Source organism: Nestor notabilis, unplaced genomic scaffold (genome assembly GCF_000696875.1).
Source record: "Nestor notabilis isolate BGI_N333 unplaced genomic scaffold, ASM69687v1 scaffold31138, whole genome shotgun sequence".
Classification (NCBI taxonomy): Eukaryota; Metazoa; Chordata; class Aves; order Psittaciformes; family Psittacidae; genus Nestor; species Nestor notabilis.
The window spans coordinates 1-18,475 of NW_009941105.1; the positions used below are offsets into that span (position 1 = coordinate 1).

General features: G+C 45.7%; 2 protein-coding genes across 2 annotated transcripts; one reads left to right on the forward strand and one right to left on the reverse strand.

Moving 5' to 3' along the window:
- Nucleotides 1-472: 472 nt before the first annotated feature.
- Nucleotides 473-6,415, forward strand: C1R (complement component 1, r subcomponent; the record flags this gene model as incomplete). Its single annotated transcript, XM_010020711.1, has 10 exons — nt 473-701; nt 937-1,129; nt 1,311-1,454; nt 1,594-1,790; nt 2,571-2,718; nt 2,803-2,924; nt 3,506-3,584; nt 3,983-4,123; nt 5,331-5,405; nt 5,613-6,415. Coding segments are annotated over 10 exons (2,131 nt in total), but the record flags the coding sequence as incomplete, so codon positions are not given.
- A 3,632-nt stretch (nt 6,416-10,047) lies between these two features.
- On the reverse strand, nt 10,048-17,637 carry C1S (complement component 1, s subcomponent). Its single transcript, XM_010020710.1, has 11 exons — nt 17,584-17,637; nt 16,994-17,198; nt 15,623-15,800; nt 15,233-15,358; nt 14,856-15,055; nt 14,489-14,642; nt 14,155-14,270; nt 13,891-13,969; nt 13,498-13,635; nt 12,908-12,982; nt 10,048-10,841 (listed from the first exon to the last, which is right to left on the reverse strand). The coding sequence occupies exons 1-11, from the start codon at nt 17,586-17,588 to the stop codon at nt 10,048-10,050; spliced, it is 2,070 nt and encodes a 689-aa protein (XP_010019012.1). The 5' UTR covers nt 17,589-17,637.
- Between the last annotated feature and the right edge of the window lie 838 nt (nt 17,638-18,475).

An 18,475-nucleotide genomic window follows, 5' to 3' on the forward strand; every position in this document is an offset into this window, starting at 1 on the left:
GGTTGGACGCTTCCAGGAACGAGAAGTCAATGGGGCTGAGCTGGCACTCAGTGTCCTCCCATGAAAGCTTTGCTAGCACCTACGTAGGGTGCTAGATGATGTTTTTCACGGGATCTGGGCAATGAGCGTGTTTTGGAGGGATACTGATAGTCCCGTTCCCCAGAGAGGAAGAAGGGAGATGTGGAGGATGAGAAAGAAAATGAGTGCCAACTGTTGGAGAGAGATGGAGGCATGGCTGGGGAGAGGGCTGCCCAGAAGGCACTGCAGGATCGCTCCTTAGGAACTGGAGCTGGTGTCTTCATTTCAGCTTGTCCTCCTCGTTCCCAAGTGACCCAAGTCAGGAGCTGGACCTGCAACTGGGCCTCCGATGTTTGGATTCCATTAGACAGTGCACGAGTCACTTGTGAAGTCTCCCCTGATGCTGGATGACCTAATTCTGTGCAATGTCATAGTTTTCTTGCCATGTTCACAGGCACGTTCCTTTTCTCCTGTGGGCCTTCCTGACTCTCGAAGCAATCAGTTCCAGTCCAGTCCCAGCAAAGCTTTTTGGGGAGATCAGATCCCCCGGTTATCCCAAGCCATATCCCAACAATAATATCAGCATCTGGGATATCCATGTCCCAAAAGGATATGTGGTGAAGCTGACCTTCAGATATTTTGACCTGGAGCCATCCGAGTCCTGCTTCTATGACTATGTTAAGGTACGTGCATAGATACCTGGAACAAGGGGTGGCTGGAGATGGGAATCTGGTGGCCACCACATGCAATGGCTCTTCATTCACCAGATCTCCTCTCATGCTTCCCACAAAGGAAAGGGAAGGAGTTAAAGATAGAAATGGGTGGAGCAGGTACTGGCAGCTCATGGCTGGATAATAGTGATGCGTGGAGCAGACTGAATCTTACAAGACTACAATGATTTGCCCTTAACCTTGACAGATCAAAGCAGACAAGAAGGACTTGGGCCGATACTGTGGCCAGCTTGGGTCAACCACAGGCAATCACCCAGGAAGAAAGGAGTTTGTATCTAAGGGGAACAGGATGCACCTAGCATTTCACTCGGATTTCTCCAATGAAGACAACGGCACAGTGATTCCCTACAGGGGCTTCCTGGCCTATTACCAAGCTGTGGGTGAGTAGGCAATACCCTCAGCATGCAGAAAGAAGCCTGTGTGGCTCCAACCAATTTTGCTCCCTGTCAGGCAGATAGAGAGAAGCTGTAAGCAAGGATATGGATCGCTATGTACTTTCAGTGTACAGCAGAGAGGTTTAACACTTTTCTCCCCTTGTCCCTGCATTTCTTGTGTCTTCAGATCTTAATGAATGTGACCCTAACAATGTTGCTGAGAAAGACGAAAGGCCTCAGTGCCAGCACTTCTGCCACAACTATGTGGGTGGCTACTTCTGTTCTTGCCGGACTGGCTACCAGCTTCAGAATGACCACCACTCCTGCAGAGGTAAACTGAAAGGCTGAAAGATCAGAGGGTTCCAGGGAAGTAACCAGGAGGGGTGGGAGAAGAGCCTTAGGGAGCAGTTGACAGGGCTGCAGAAGACATGGCTCCACAATGTGACCTCCACTTTCTTCCTTGGCATCAGCGGAATGCAGCAGTGAGTTGTTCACAGAGACATCTGGGTACCTGAGCAGCCCTGACTACCCTCAGCCCTATCCTGAAGACCTCCGGTGTAACTATAGCATCCGCCTGGAAAAGGGCCTCTCTATCATCCTGAAGTTCTTGGAACCCTTTGAGATTGATGACCACCAGCAAGTCCACTGTCCTTATGATCAGCTCAAGGTACTGGAGATTAGCAAACTCTACTTCCAACCGTGCTGTCAGACCTGGACAGGAATTGCGGGGACATCACTATTTGAATGATGAATAGCACAAGGAGAATGTCCCAGCATGAATCATGGAATCCCAGATGGGTTTGTGTTGGAAGGGAGCTTAAAGCTCATCCAGTTCCAACCCCCTGCCATGGGCAGGGACACCTCACACTAGACCATGTTGCCCCAAGCCCCGTCCAACCTGACCTTGAACACTGTCAGGGATGGGGCAGCCACAGCTTCTCTTGGCAAACCGCGCCAGCACCTCAGCACCCTCACAGGGAAGAACTTCTTCCTTATATCCAAGCTAAATCTCCCCTCTGGCAGGTTAAAGCCATTCCTCCTTGTCCTATCCCTACCTGCCCTTGCAAAAAGTCCCTCTCCAGCTTTCTTATAGGCCCCTTATGATACTGCAAGGCTGCCTTAAGGTATCCATGAGAGGAAAGAAGGACTGATGTCTTCCCTTGTCCTGCCCTCAGTGTCATTGTCATTGTCCTGATGTTAGAGGCTCTGGGTCACAGGCCCCTATGAGTGGAGCCAAAAAAATCATCCTTCTTACAGTTTTATCTCCCTTTGATTTAATCTCAGGGTTTGACGGGCTCGATAGCTCTGATTCCCATAAGGGAGAAGCAGGTCTTGTGGTATGGCAGCCCTTTGTTCTGATCTGTCAGTAGCAAACTTGGTCTCTATTGAGTTAGGTCTACTGGGGCATATGTGTTTCTGTCCTTGTGATATATGTTTTCCTCATCAGATCCAAGCACAAGGGAGAGAGATTGGTGAATTCTGTGGCAAAGAGTCACCCGGTAGCATTGAAACTAACAGCAATGAGGTGGACATACTCTTCCTCACTGATGAGTCAGGGTTCAGCCGTGGCTGGAAGATCCGCTACACCTCAGAGAGTAAGGCATTCCTTCCCCAGAGGCTACTACAGCCCCTCTGCATCATCTGTTAATACCCACATACTTTGTCCCATTCTCTGTCAGAAATACGGTGCCCGCAGCCTGTCCCGCAGGATCACTTTACCATCATCAGAGACCTGCAGCCTGTCTATCAATTTCAGGACTATTTCATCGCCAGCTGCAAGACTGGGTATAACCTGATGGAGGTGAGATCCCTTCTCCACTCCCTTCAACCCTATTCTGGCTTCTGTTCAGTTTGTGTAAGATTTCACCTTTCAGTAAAGCTTTCTTTGGAGATGATTTTACTCATGGCAATCTCTTGCAATTTCTGTTTCTTCCTTGCTTCTACCCGCTTTCTTCCAGTGGTTTCTCCTTTCCTAGCTCCCTTTCTTATGCAGTTACTGCTTCACAAGGCCCTGGCATAAGATGAGAGGCAAAGATCCCAGGAAACATTGGTAAGCAAGAATACCTCCTTGGGAGGGTATGAAATCAGCCATGAAGCAGAAGAGGTTACCTGTCTCCTTTGCCATCCTATTGCCAGGACTGGTTAGTGCCCAGACTTGTCATGTTTTCATGGCTGCTGCTATCTTTGCCAGCTACAAAGAATCTGTAGCCTGTGGCAAACACAGGATAGAGGGAAGCCAGCAAAGGGAGGGGACTGGAACAGACTGCAGAAGGGCAGCCATTGGATAGCAGTGAAAAGATGGCAAGATAGAATAACTCTGTAATGTGGGGAAGGGAATGTAAGGCCATAACACCAACAGAGATGTTTTTCTCTCCCGTGCAGGGCAACCGAAAGCTGCTGTCCTTCACGGCTGTCTGCCAGGCTGATGGGACATGGCATCAATCCATGCCCCGCTGTGAAAGTGAGTGAGCTGAGAATGGGGATTATGCCCCTGCTGTGGCTTCTCCCTGACAAAGAACATGGGGAGATCGGCCTCTATGACTCAATTTGTCTCTGGCCATAGACTCATGGATATGCCAGTTGAAAGGACCTGTGGAGGTCCACTGTTGCCTTTCATTACATTTTTCCACTTGCAATAACTTAAATGTTTTTCATCCCTTTCAAACCCACATAAAATATCACCCCAAAAATTGCTATAATGTTGTAACATCTAAAAGCAAAAGCTCCTGGCCTGGGATTTTGGAACAATCTCTCTCTGCCCACTGTACTAACTAGTCCTTCACATCCTGGCCACAATCCGAGTGGAGCCTTACAGTGTCTTTGATTCAGCTCTTCTTGCTTTCTTTTCCTTTCCTGTAGTTGTGAATTGTGGCAACCCCCCAGCTCTGACCAACGGGGCATTCAGCTATGTTAACAAACCTGCAGACAACAGCTACCAGGCAGTGATCACGTACCGATGCAACGAGCCATATTATCACATTGTCACCGGACCAGGCGGTGGTGAGTCCTAATCTCATACAGACACTGAAGTCTGTGCATGAAAAGCTCACTCAGGGTTTCCAGTTAGAATTGTCTGTGCTCCCCAGGCTTACAGCATGCCTTCCTCCTGTGAAGGCTCGCCAGGCTTTCCCTGCTTTGCAGCATAGCTCGTGAAGCTTGTTGTCTCAGCATATTCCCAGCTTGCTTCATTCCCAGATTTAGAATCATAGAATAGTTAGGGTTGGAAAGGACCTTAAGATTATCCAGTTCCAACCCCTTGCCACGGGCAGGAACACCACACGCTAAACCATGTCACCCAGGACTCTGTCCAACCTGGCCTTTAACACTGCCAAGGATGGAGCATTCACAACTTCCTTGCTCCACCTGTTCCAGTGCCTCACCACCCTCACAGTAAAGAACTCATCACATCTCTCCTCTGTGTTCTCCTTAACTTTTGCAGAAGGTCTTATTCTTTCATCTATACTCATGATTTATTCTTCTCTAGTGGATTTCATTCTTTCAATGGCATTTGAGGCATAAGTGTCTGGGAATCACCAAAACTCTGAAACCTCAGCGCAGCAGTCCCTATTGCTACAAATATGCAAAGACTCTCTCATATGCCTTCTTTTTGCACCTGAGACATGATTTGATGACACAAGAGCTTTGGTTACAAGAGCAGTATAAGAAGTTCATGATTTCCTTGCCTTGTCTGTTCATTTAGCCTCATTTTGAAGCTGAACCAGTTCCTGGATATGGTTGCCAGCATGAACATCCAGTGGTGCAGCATACATGAGAGGTGACATGCTAGCACTGGGGCCAGGAGCATGCGGCTAAGGAGTTCTTTAAGTTGCTACTGATCTTGAATTTGATTATTCTTGTGTCTAACTCCTTCATAAAGAGCCAGAGCTCAGTCTCAACAAGAACAAAACCTGAAGCAAGTAAATGTCAGAACCGGCCAAATTCTCATAGGGAGTCATCATGATTTAGTCCCCTAGAGCTGAGGTGCTTTGAGATGTACATGTTATCCCAGATGGATGGGAATAGTGGCTTCTTCTGGGAAAGGGTGCTTTGGGATGGAAGGCTGAGTGCAGTATGTGGGACACGTTGGAAAGAGAAACCTCTTCAAAATTGTCCTGTCCCGTCCTATCTTGTCCTATCCTATGCTATTCTTCCTTCCCACCCCACGCCTGCAGATCCAAGTCTCATTCATTTCCCCCTCATCCTGCAGAGAACTTCACCTGCTCTCCTGAGGGAACCTGGGAGGATGGAGATGGCCGGGTGAGGATTCCTACCTGCTTGCCAGGTCAGTAAAAAACTGACTTTGTCTGGTGTTTATCGATTCATGCTTACAGTCAGCACAAAGCCAGGACAACATGCAGGGAGGGGAGTAAGGATAATGGTATTAGTGAGAGAGGCAAACTAAAGTGAAATCAAACAGTGATGGTGTAGGAAAGAGAGAGACAAGCCAGGGCCAGAGAGGCCATCATGATCTCCTTACATGTCTCCACAGTGTGTGGGAAGCCAGTCAATCCCATTACTGAAGTGCAGCGCATCTTGGGCGGCAAGGCAGCGAGGAGAGGCAGCTTCCCTTGGCAGGCTCTGACTGGCATCCATGGCCGAGGAGGAGGTGCGCTCCTGGGTGACCGCTGGATCCTGACCGCTGCCCACACCATCTTCCCCAAAGGGGCTATAGGGAAGAATGCAAGCCTGGATGAGCTAGCCGAGGAGGCTAACATCTTCCTCGGCCACACCAGCGTAGAAGAGCTCCTCAAGATGGGTAACCACCCTGTACGTAGGATCTTTATCCATCCAGATTACAACCCTAAAGATGATCACAATTTCGATGGGGACATAGCCCTGCTGGAGCTGAAACACCCAGTAACCCTGGGCCCTACAGTACTGCCCATCTGTCTCCCGGATGCTACCAACACCACATTCTACATGGATGGGCACGTGGGCTATGTGAGTGGCTTTGGTGTGGAAAAATACTTTATCTCAAATCATTTGAAGTATGTAAGCCTACCAGCGGTTGCTCGGGAGAAGTGTCAGAGTTGGCTGGACAGTAAGAAGAGTGATGCACCTATGGTTTTCTCTGAGAACATGTTCTGTGCTGGCTTCCTCACAGTCAAACAGGATACCTGCCAGGGGGATAGTGGGAGTGTCCTCACTGCGTTAGACACAGAAAGTGGTCGCTGGGTGGCTACCGGTATTGTTTCTTGGGGTATCGGCTGTGCCGAAGGTTATGGCTTCTACACCAAGATCATCAACTATCTGGACTGGATCAAAGGGATAGTAAAGGAGGATAAGCTCTAGATGTTGCTGTCCTACTAGCTGAAGAATCACTGCTAATATGTAAATTTCAGATGCAGGGAATCATATCTAAAGCTTTTGATGACGTCCCAAAGGCTTTTCAAACACGCAGACCACATAACCTTCATCATAAACACTTCTGAAAGCCACCATGATGAATTCCTAGTGGTACCATCAAAACTTACCAAAGCTTCTGTACTATTGGCAGCTTGTGGGACACCTTTGTGGATGTTCTAGTTCTTCCAAATGAAGCCTCAATAATACCAGGAGATCTGATGACAGCAAACATGTTACTGTTTGAAGTGCTGATATCATCAGATTACTGCAGTCTACTTCTGTACTCTGTTGTGTGGGAAGGTTGCAGGGCAGCAGGCTTTGTTGAAGGATGTGGTACTTTGGGCTGAGTACAGTCTATGTTCACTGGCATCAGGGACAGTCTATGAATATTAAAATCACTGCTGGAGAAACCAGGTGTGTTATGGTTTTTCTGTCTTTAACAAGTACTAAATATTGCCCATCACCAAAAGCAATTTATGGTCTTTACCTACCACTGAAGCGTTTCCAGTTCTGCAACAGCACATGGCAGTTGCTCCCCCATCACAAAACCACTATTAGATTACCCAGTCTGAAACATCAGGTGGCTTCAAGAGAGGCAAAAGTAAGTTGTCTGTGTGGGCCACATTCCAAAGAGAGGGAAGACAACAACCAATATCATGGAGAAAACAGCTCAGAAACCTTTACTGATGACAATTTGAGGATGGGGTTTTCTATACTACATGAAATAAAGCTCTGACAGCCTGAGAGCAGCTCTAAAGTGATGCTGACTCAAAGAGAAGATGATTCCTCTTGTTTTGTGGGTAGTCTCTGGAGCTGTCTTGACTAGTTTTGCTGCTACAGAACAACCTCTTTTCTTCTTGTGAGTCACTGAGAGAGCTGAAGCCTGTGAGAGCTCAACAGAGAAACTCTGGCACTAAGGTCACAGTTGCCTTCTCGCACTGTTTTCTGTGAGATCCAGCTCCAGATCTCAGATGTCAGTATCTCGTTTGCTTTTGTGACAATATACCCTGGGGAGGGACCTGTGAAACTGCGCATCTGGCATAAGCTCATCCATGATGTCCAAGAGAATTCTTGTGATTTTTCCTATTTGTATAAGCAAGAGGGGATCATGAGAGGCAAGACGACCATGGAAAAACAAGGTGTCCTGTTGTACAGGAGCAATGAATAAAACCTGGTCTGGGGAAGGGAAGGGAGAATAAGGCATAAGCAACTGTGAAGAACAGGGAATTTCTGGGATGCCCAGTGAGTACAGGTGACAAGAACAACAGAATACCCACTCTTCAGTCCTTGTAAAAATTGAAGAAACAATCTTAAAGAATCTCTTGCTTTGCAGGACCCTGGAAACCTTTGGGAGAATCAGTGAGTTGCCAAAAATTCCTTTAACTCTCCTAGGAATAGCAATCCCAGCTAAATAAGTATCTTTCCTGCTACCTATTCCTGGACCATTCAGCCACATTTCTGGTCCTCTTCTCCTCTGCTGTCCTGCATTGATTTCAGCAATTTGTCTTTCTCTCCTTTTGCAGAAAGGTTGAACTTAATCAGTGAGTAACCATGAGTCGCTGCTCACCTGAGTGGCTTTGTGCTCATAGAAGCTAAGGGAATGTCTTACCTTAGTTTGAAGGTCACTTTTCCAGAACTGAAAATGGATTAATTTGCTCAACTTGTACTTTGTAGAGATATTTCTACCGCTGAAGTATCCATCACATACCAAAACAGAAGGCTCCTAGCATCCAGCCATAGCAATCTGCAAGATTTCCAGTGGCTTTCGTCAGGTTTGGGCATGTCTGTGTCATTTATGACATTCTAAGACATACTGTGTAGTTATAAAATATTGTTACAATGGCACCACTGCCATTGTTATTGTTTCTTTGCCAGTATACAGTCGCCTCTTTGCACAAGAGGAACAGGGGCTAAGACTGCAGCCTGGACTAGTTATCAGGGAGGGACACTTCCCTTTTGTGCTTTGAAAGATGATAGCTGAGATAAGTCCATCTACTTAGTAACAAGAAGGAATGACTATAAAACTTCATACAAGATTAAAGTTGGCACATGTAGATATAAAAGTAAAAAGCACTGAACATCCTGTGGGTCACAGTTTCTCAGGAATGTAGTGTAAGATCCTTGGTTACTCACCCACCAATGAAATAACCTTTTGCTTGTTACACAAAGCTGAAGGTGCTTGACCAGAGTGGAGGAATCTATATGAGGTATCCCAAGAGCTGCACACATCCTCCTCACCATAGAATCAACTAGGCTGAAAAAGACCTTTACAATCACCAAGTCCAGCCGTTCCCCCAAGCACTGCCATTTCCTAGGTTCTCAGAGGAGGTTTCTAGTCCAACCCACTGCTGACAGCAGGACTCATTTCAGAGCTTTGGGGCCTTGCCTGGGCAAATTATGAAGATGTCCAGGGACAGAGATTCTTCTGTGTCTTCTATAGCGCTTGTTCCAGGGCTGACCCACGCCCTGAGAAAAAGCCCTATTGGGAATTCCCATGTTGCAATTCATGTCTATTGTCTCTTGTCCTGTCAGTGTTCACCTTTTTGAAGAGTCTTGTCCTGTGTACTCTCTAGCCCTCCTTTAATTATCTGAATACAGCAGTCAGATCCCACGCTTAGCTTCCTCCTTTTCAAGTGAACAAACCCAGGTTCCTCTGTCTTTCACCATATGGTATCTGTACTAGTTCTCTGACCAGCTTAGTGGAAGGATATCTGTGAGTGATAAAAGACTTTCTGGAGCAGAAGACACCTCTAATGCATGTCAGGTAATCTTGACCCACAACACTAACCTTCGCTAAATCAAATGAGCTTTATTTCTTACCTAACATAATAATGTTTGAAAAATAAAGCCCTGAGGACAGGTGAATGAAAGGATTTTGAAGATGTCTCATTTGCTCAGCTTGATTCAAAAGTCTAAAGTCCTCATTGATGGTAATGGTTGGTCAATGAGATGCAACCATCTCAAAAGAACTTCATTAAGACTCTTAGGTAGAGAGGTGAGGTAGCACAAATTACAGCTTGACAAAAGCTGGCAGCGTAAGTGCCAAAATGTGACTAGACACTTGATTTAGAGTTTCAAGGAGAAATAGGTCTAGTCTGAGAAGAACAAAGGCAGTACACACGCAATAGAACATTGCACAAAAGGCAGTTTGGACATACTTTAATGATGTTAGCTATTCTGAACAACACAGGAAACACATAAATCAGAAACCAGGCTCTGAACCTACTCTGGGAACCAACAGTTATTCTCTCGTTTGCATTGAAATCTTCCTGTCAGGTGGAGGTATGGCTATATATTCTCCAAGTGTGAAAAAATGGCATAGAAAAGAACAAGAGTAAGCAGAAGGAGCCTTTTTATCCCAAATGGCATCTTCTTCTTGTGCTGCTGTGAGGGGAAGAAAAAGCATTTCCCTTCCCAGGCACAATGACAGTGGGAGAAACAGATACATATCCCTGACTCCCGACTCAGCACATACAATGAATAGGCCTGTTACACATGCAAAGTGAGCAGGATCACAGCCAGCCTGAACATGTAACCATCATGTTTAGAAATGGCGACTGTGCTGAAAGGAGAAAGAGCTAATCCTGCCAAGTGTCTGCATCCTCATGCTTGCTCATGGTCTCCGTAATCCAGTCCAAATAACGCGCTACCTTGGTGTAAAGACCAAAGGTACCACATCTTGGTCCCCAGGAGATCAGCCCAGCCACATAGTACTGTCTGTCATTAAGAGGATCTTGGATAGCATAGGCTCCCCCGCTGTCCCCCTTACAGCTGTCCTTGTCACCACCAGCACAGATCATATTGTCAGTGAATCGGTACGCACTGGAATCAGGAGAGCCCTCTGGTTTCACAGATCGGCACTTATCCATGTCCACCACGGGAATCTGGGCCTTCCAAAGATAAATGGGCAGTCTTCCTCTTTCTCTTTGGCCCCAGCCAGCAATGTAGCCCAGAGTCCCTTCTTGCAGCTCATACTCAGGTGATTTACCAGGAAGACAGAGGGGTGAAATGTTTGGGCCCATCTTCACGGGATCCCTCAGCTTCAGTAGAGCAATATCATTATCAAAATCAGTCCTGGTTTCTATGGGCTGCTTCTTCCAATCAGGATGGATGAATGAAGCCTCTGGGACCAGCTGCTTGGCTTCCCGGTACAGAGATTCTCCACCAACATTGATTACCCCAGCATACATGGTGGGCTTGTCATAACCCTCCAGCACATGAGCTGCAGTCATTACCCATCTCTCAGAGATGAGTACGCCACCTCCTCTTGGGTAGTGGAAATACACCTGCCAGGGAAAGTTACCCTTTTCTGCAAGGGTGCCTCCAAAAATCCTTGCTTTCTCTTCAATGGGATTACTAGGCACACCACAGACTGAAAGGAAAAAGAGAGGAACGAGATGGGAGAATTAGCAGTTATAACTAGGGGGTTCTTTGGTACTGCTAAAAAGCCCATAGTCCCGTCCTGCCTGTCTCCTCCAAAAAATGTTTGAATCTGAGTAACTGATATTTGTATTTGACATCATAGAGATTTTAACTAGTATTTACAGAGAAATTAAAGACAATTCAAGCAAAACTATGATCAACATTCAATTTAGTCTGAAAATACTAATTCTCACATTCTTGCTTGGAAAAGCAGTTGTCACCCTGCCTGTGTTGGGTATGTCAAAGCTCATAATTTGATTGCATTCTAGTTAGCGTTTTTCCTTTGCTGAATTATGCCCTGTAGATGAAGGGATTGATTGACTTTGGACAATTTTGATAAGTTTGAGAAATATGACACTGCTCTTTAATATATATATAGAGACACATATATATATAGTATGTGTGTGTGAAATTCAGGTAGTCTCAGGTTGTCAGGTTTGTCACTGTTGTCACTGATGTTTTACAATTTCAACTCTCCACTGTTTTAGCACGTAAAATCTTTAGCAGTAGTTTAATGGAGACCTTATCTGTGGGTCTTACGGATGCAGAGAGGCTCCATATTCTTTGAGTAAAATGTTCTACAAGGTTTTGCAGAATGTGAACACAAAGGGCATAAATAAGGCTGGTCATTCTGACATAGATAGGAAACTGATTTCTTATCATATGGCCTTGTTTGCATTGAACCCTTAGTCATACAGTAAGAGATTAAGGAACTACAGCCAGTAGGTAGCTTCCAATTTACATCAAGCAGAGTTTGATAAAGGATTTCATATGATCATAGAAAGATATAGGCTGGAAGGTACCTCTCGGTGTCTCTAGGGCAACCTGTTCATCCCTAACTGCCCTTCCCCCTGTCTTCATAAATGCAAAGCCAGATTGCTCAGGGGCTTTGACAGGAGACTTCTGATCATCTCCACTGGTGGTGATTAGCCAGCCTCTCTGGCAACAGTTCCAGTACTCTGGGGGACCATTATTCCTGAAATACAGTCAGAATTACCTTGGTTGCAACTTGTGTCCATTGCTTCTCATTGTCTTTTACTGCTGAGAAGAATCTGGCTTCATATTTTGTAACCTCCTCTTGGGTAGTAAATTCCCTGAGCTTTACATTGCCATTTGTCTTTTGCACTGTGCACTATTATAGTCCAAGTCACTGGTTGAGCTGGCCCTTAAGAGGGTTGAATCATCTTCAGCTGGATCCTGTAGTTTGCCAAATAGGATGTGGGGGTTTGGAGTAGAGAACAGGCATCTTGTACAACTAGCCCTAGGAATGTTGCCTGCTCCAAATGGGTAAACTGAACAATGTGCAGAATACATAGGACTTAAAATTTTCTCTCTCAGCTGGAAGTTAAGACCGAGCCATAACTACCAGCAGTCAGGAGCAGGAGCAGTATCCATACACTTCCCTCCTCAGTGTCTCCCAAGTGCACAAAAAGAGGATGAGAAGGTCCTTGACAGTGATCTTGCTTGAGCTTTCAGACATAGCAAGTATAGCTGAATACTGAAGGGCACAATAAACCTAAAGGGTTTAGGCTGTGACTTACAGTGAGAGTAGTGAAAGACTTTTCACTATATTGCTGCATCTGTAGTGCCTAGTGCAGAGCTGGGCACTACCCCCAGGAGACGTTTGAAGAGAAGCTACAGCTCTCAGCATAGCTTGGGAGGGACTGAAGACAGGTATCTTTTTGACCTGTCAGTTTGCAATGCAGACAGAGATCTAAAGCACTGAACAACTTGAGAATACACACACTTGAACGTGGGGAAACTGGTTAAGAAACACACACTGATACTTGAAGAAGTCCTGTTATACCAAATGTCTTACTATGTTGCCCACTTTTGTTTCCCATTTCTTTCTGCTGCCTCATCTGATCTTTCTTTGGGGCCCACAGCTTTCAGAAATGTGATTTAAACAACAGAGAAAGGATCAACAGTTAGTTCAGGCTTAACAGTTGTAAAATAGATGAAAGAAGCAGTGGCCTTCATATGCCACAGGAACATATACACAGGTTTTGGTAGTACCTGGGACACATTTTGGTAGCTTTGATCCCATGTCTTTGTTTACCCATTCTCCACTGGCTGAGCACTGATACACCCCTTGGAAAACACAAGAAAAAAGAGTGACATAAGGATACAGTCAAGATGAAGAGGGGGTAAGCAGCACTACTGTAGAAGATGATGGATTAACCTTTCTCATTTCCAAAGCAAGCACAGCTTCATAAACATTGCCAAGATCTCCCTAGAAGTACACAATCCCACCATGGGGCTTCTGCCCCTATTTTGGAGGGACATCATTAATAGATTTCTTGAGTCCTCTACTTCTCCACCAAAACTGTGTGCTAGATGTGACAGAAATCTCCATGGTTCACACACCAGGCAAAAGGAGAGAGGACTTGCTAATGCATTTAAGGCCAACAGCCCAAATGCAGACATTATTAGGGTGTATTAAACACAAAGGCAACACAAAACTACTGCCTGCAACTCCACACCAATGAAAAAGTTTTCACAGTCTTGACCTGATAGGGTATAATGCCAGCCCCATGGTGATGCCAATGCTATTTCTTAGACCTTTGATTAAAGAAATATGTTTGTGTAGCAAAGGCAATGCTTACCATCCCCTTGGGTTTTTAGGGTATAGTAAGGTGCATCACACTGATAGCGGAAAGCAGCTTTGTACAGAGGCTCATGAAGTTCAGAGATGTACACAGCTTGGGCATTGTCAATAGGAGTGGGATCACCACAATTTACAGCTGTAGAGAAGAAACAAAGATGATCAAACATAATCAAATGGGCATCCTCACCCAACAATATGATTATTCTGATTTATGGGGAACCACTTGGCTCCTTTGTTCTCTGTTACAGCCATCAGTGCTCACTTCCTCTGTCCCTTCAGCATGCTCACATCCTAGTCCTCCAGCATTCTCCTAATCTGGAGATATAGTGGATTTAGAGCCTAAATGCTCTGTTCTAGTCTGTTTCCCACAATACAGAGACAGGTCACTTACGAACACAGCTGAAATGGGAGTTGCTCCACTCCCCATTGTCCTGACAGCTGGAATGAAAAGTCTTGATGCTGTCTCGTTTCTAGGGAAAAGAACACGTGATCCATGTAAGTCACTGGCCATGAAATATATCTGACACAGGCACTCCAGTGGAAGGTTCTCAACATGCTGCAGTGTCCCAGAGGTGCTCAGGGCATCTGATGGGAAATGGCATCAGGAAGACGCTGAGAGGGCCAGGGAGGATATATGCTCTTTTACATTACTTACCCTCACAATTTCATAGCCTTCTACACAGGTCACCTTCACACTGTCCTTGAAGATATACCTGTCCTTCTTTTGGTCAAGAACAGAGTTGGGGATGACACTCTGGGGACAGGTTACAGCTTTGAAGAGATAGGTGGAAATCGGTGATTAACTGGTTCAAGATTTACTCTCCTTTCGTCTCCCAACTTCTTTCTCCCTCGTGATTATTTCCCCTAGTAAACAGGTATCCTCTGTTTACTCAATACCAGCAGCTGTGAACATGTTAACAGGTTGTACCATGAATCTGACCTGTGACTAACTCAGCAGCAGAGGGAATGTTTCCCAAGTGTTTACTCACGATCCGCATAGTAGCGTATTTTCCAGCCTTTGTGGTGTACTGCGTGGTCTGTCTGGAAGGTTATGTCAAGAATGTTGTTCCTAGTTTTGATTTCAGGAGGGCCTGGGAATTTGCTGCCACAATAGGGACCAAAATGCTGCTTTCCAGAGACAAGCTGAGAAAATAACAAACAAGAAGAAATAATATTTAGAGAGATATTAAAATATATATGCAATATATACGTATTCAAATGTATTCCCAAGAACTTCAACTGTCAAAAGGTGACATAGCTGAAAATATAGTTAAGCAGTCATGTGGTCTTCTGACTATGAGAGGAATAAGGGGAAATTCAGACCACCCTGACTCCCTCCATAAGCCCCACACCTACTGTTAAGCTGTCGTGGCAAGTCCCTTTTGAGTCAGCTGGTTCCACATCAAAGTCTCCACTGCGTATGGTCAATGCCACAAAGTACCCTGGCCTCAGAGCCACTCGGTACTCACACCGTGAGTTCTCTGGGTACTGGTTGGGATAATTGGGGCTGGCGATCTCCCCTGATGGCTCAGTGAAGACATTTCCACTGCAGTTCACTAGGATTAGGGAAGGAAATGAGGTAGGATTCAGAATGGAAACGGTCCATGTATGAAGCTGACAAGCCTTCCCTTTTCCACTACATCTCCAGTCTCCCTGGTCACCTCCATTAACTATGTCACAACATTGCATCTTTCCACTTGGCCCCAAATTAATTCTTGCTGTTGACCACTTACCTCCACATGTTTTCTTATCCTCATAGAGGAAATAATCTGGTGGACAAGTACAGAAGTAACCTCCAATATAATTATTACAGTAATGACTGCAAGGTTCATCCACAAAATCTGTGCACTCATCCACGTCTGCAAGTGTGAAAAGATGAATCAGCCAAGATTAGGAGAAGGCCCTAAGGGCAAGAAGAAGATGAGAAAGTGAAGCAAACACCAATGAACCACAAAGAGAAGGTATCTCTAAGACAGTATTTATGCTGGCCGTATTGGAAAGCGGTCCTGTGTGATGGGATCTCTTTTAAACAAGGCATTCCTCTAAGGAAAAACATCCTGTCAGCTTTCCTACCCCCTATCCCGGCAACTACAGAGATTCAGAGGCGGCTGTTTTAACCTTACCCACTGCAACATAGTAGGCTGCGAAACCAGTGAAACGCTCCTCATTGGAAAAGTCTGATTGGAAGCTCATAGTGAGCGTGTTATAAGGGACATGAAATTCCTCCACAATTGAGGAGCCAGGGGCACGAGGTTTCTTCTGCCCACAAAGCACACCTTCAACCTGGCCACCAGACAGGACCTGCAGAAGAATGCAGAGAGGTCTTATCTCATTGCTGGAATACGTGTAATTAGCTACACTTGAGTCTTTCAGCTTACAGGTGGATAACGAAAGGCTCCTTAACTGCATGTATTTCTCACAACGTTCAGGTAGATCTCCCAGAGCAAAGCTATGTTACACAGCCAGCAGGAGGAACCAAGGCTGCTGTGTCACCCACCAAGCTGGCCAAGGGTAGGAGACAGCCAGCCAAAGAAAAGCAGAAAAGAGCCCTTAGCCAACCAGTTTCATGACATTTATAAGATGCTCGAGGAGTGTTCCTTCCTACAGACTTCCCAGCTGTGAAATACCTGTCTTCATTTCTCAGATACAAATTAATGCAGGAAGTTCTCTGTTAACATCCTTTCCTCAGGCCCACTTCTACAACAAAATCAACCCCACGGTTCAAAATGGCAAACCCAATCATTGATGGCCTGCAGAGCAGTCTAATAGGTTGTTGCAAAAGGACACATTATTACATCTCCTAGCAGAGCACATCCATCCCACTGTCCCACCTTGGACTTTCTCCAAAGTCTCCTGGTGCTGCACCTGCTCTTACTGACCACTGTCACACATAGCTATTGCAGGATAGGGTGGTCTTGCTTCTGTCTGCGTGGAAGTGCTTGATCTCCTGTGCTTTGTAGGACAATGTGGACAATATCTAGTGGGTCTCTAAGTTTTAAGAAACTTGGTGCATAGATCATAGAAAACTGTAGTGCAATGGACCACAGCACTTTATCTGAGTGCCTGCTGTCCATACACAGAGCTCTTGATTGGCTTTAACCTCCATCATTTCCAATCAATTTCTGGTTGCATTAAACCATCTATGTACACTCATGAAATAATCTGAATAATTTCAGGGACAGAAAAGCAATGTCTTGAGAAAATGGTCTTTTTCTACCTGCAGTTCACTGGCTCAGAATATGCCTTGCAATAGGGAGGTGTCAGTGATGGCTGAGAAGGCTTTTCCTATGAACACAGGAGAAACATGAGGGGAGGGACATATACGGGACACTCAGTTGGCACACAATGCTCATGTGCTTTGAGGCAAACTCAAATCCACTAGTGACGGCTAGTGCAGATACACTCAGTCATGTGGGCTTCTTGGGAGCTTGGAACAGGAAGGATGTTCCAACCCTCCTTCTTGTCTTTTTCTCACTTGAGGATGGGGATAGTACCTTCACAAAGTCATATTCGCAGTTCTGTGATGGTTCAAGATCCATATGTGTGAAATAAAGGCGAATGCCATATCCTGGAGGGACCTGGATATCCCAAGATTCCTGCACATCATTGGGATACACCTGAGGATAATTGGGTGACAAGATCTCACCATACATGGAGGCTGCATCAGCCCAGACAGGGAGACAGAAGAAGATAAGGTACCTGGGAAAAGAGGAAGATGATATTACAGTAGTCTCCTTTGCCCACATATGCAAGCAGTTCCTAGGGAAAAAGCCAGTCTCTGGCTGTACACAGCATGCAGCATATGGGGGTCCTCTCTTTCTCCTGTAGCCTTTTACACAGAAGGAGCAAACTTCAGCCATTCTCTCTGCTCCTCTCTAGCTCTATACGATCTGGTAATGCTGCAGGAGTTGAACACAAGGGTCTCAAGTGCTATTCCTCACCTCACTACCTTGTTCTGGAGGTTACGTGGGCTACACATACATGCAGATTTGAGAATCAGTACAGTACTACAGGAAAAAACATGTGAATTAAAACAAGACATTTTAAAGAAAGCTGAGTTCCCTTTGGAGATTCAATAACTCACCACATGTGGGAAAAGCAGATATTCCTTTCTTTCAGGTAAACTTTCAGGAATTGGACTTTGGAGTTATGGTCTGGGACAAAAAACAGTGTGATTGATTAATGTTGCTTGTACTTCTGCTTGTCTGCTAGGCAGGTCAAAGACCCTAAAACCCCAGCTTGTGGAGAATACATCAATGTTCTTTCTCAAAAGCAAGTTTAGATCTCTGTTCATTCCTGCATACAACCACCCCAAGCATAAAGGGATACTAGGCTCTTTACTGACAAAATGAAGAGTTGGTCTCTATCTTGGTACTCCCTGGTACTCATATTCTCCCTTTATGACTACCAGTGTCTCCAACCACTGTGCTGGTGCACAGCAAATTAAGACAGAAAGTACACACACACACACACTCCATTCTCACCCACCTCAGAAACTATGCCAAGACCCTGGGGCTGGGGAGCACCTTGTCCCGAGTCTTCTGGCTGTCAGACAGAGATAATCAGGAGGAGTTTCCTTTCGCATTTCTAATGCTTGCAGTATTTACCTTCTCTCCCTAGTTCGTGTCTGGTTTTCTTCTCTCTCCCCTTCTCTTTCCTCTCTTTTCCTTTTTTCTTCCCGTGCACACACTCCTCCCAAAGAACCCAAGCCTCTAATCTGCAGTGTGGCAGCACCCTCTACCTGCAGGATGCTGGGGTGAGATGCTCGGCTCGCCGGCTCTCGGCGGAAAGGGGGATTTCCAGAGCCAGTTGCACAATCCCGTTGGCTCAGGCTGCGCGGGGGGAGGGGGGAGCAGGTGGTTCTGGGCTGTGTGTCAGGCACTTTCGGGAAATCAGATGACTTTGGGGAAAAGGGAGGGGAACAGAGTTTTCTGCTGCCCCCTCCCCTTTCCTTTTAAAAACAGAATAAAATCCAA

Excerpts from the sequence above, each read along its gene's own strand:
- C1S (XM_010020710.1), bottom strand. Across the intron at positions 13,970-14,154 it reads AAGGCTATGAAATTGTGAGG|AAACGAGACAGCATCAAGAC; the intron begins GTAAGTAATGTA and ends TCTTTTCCCTAG. Across the intron at positions 12,983-13,497 it reads CCTAAAAACCCAAGGGGATG|GGGTGTATCAGTGCTCAGCC; the intron begins GTAAGCATTGCC and ends GTGTTTTCCAAG.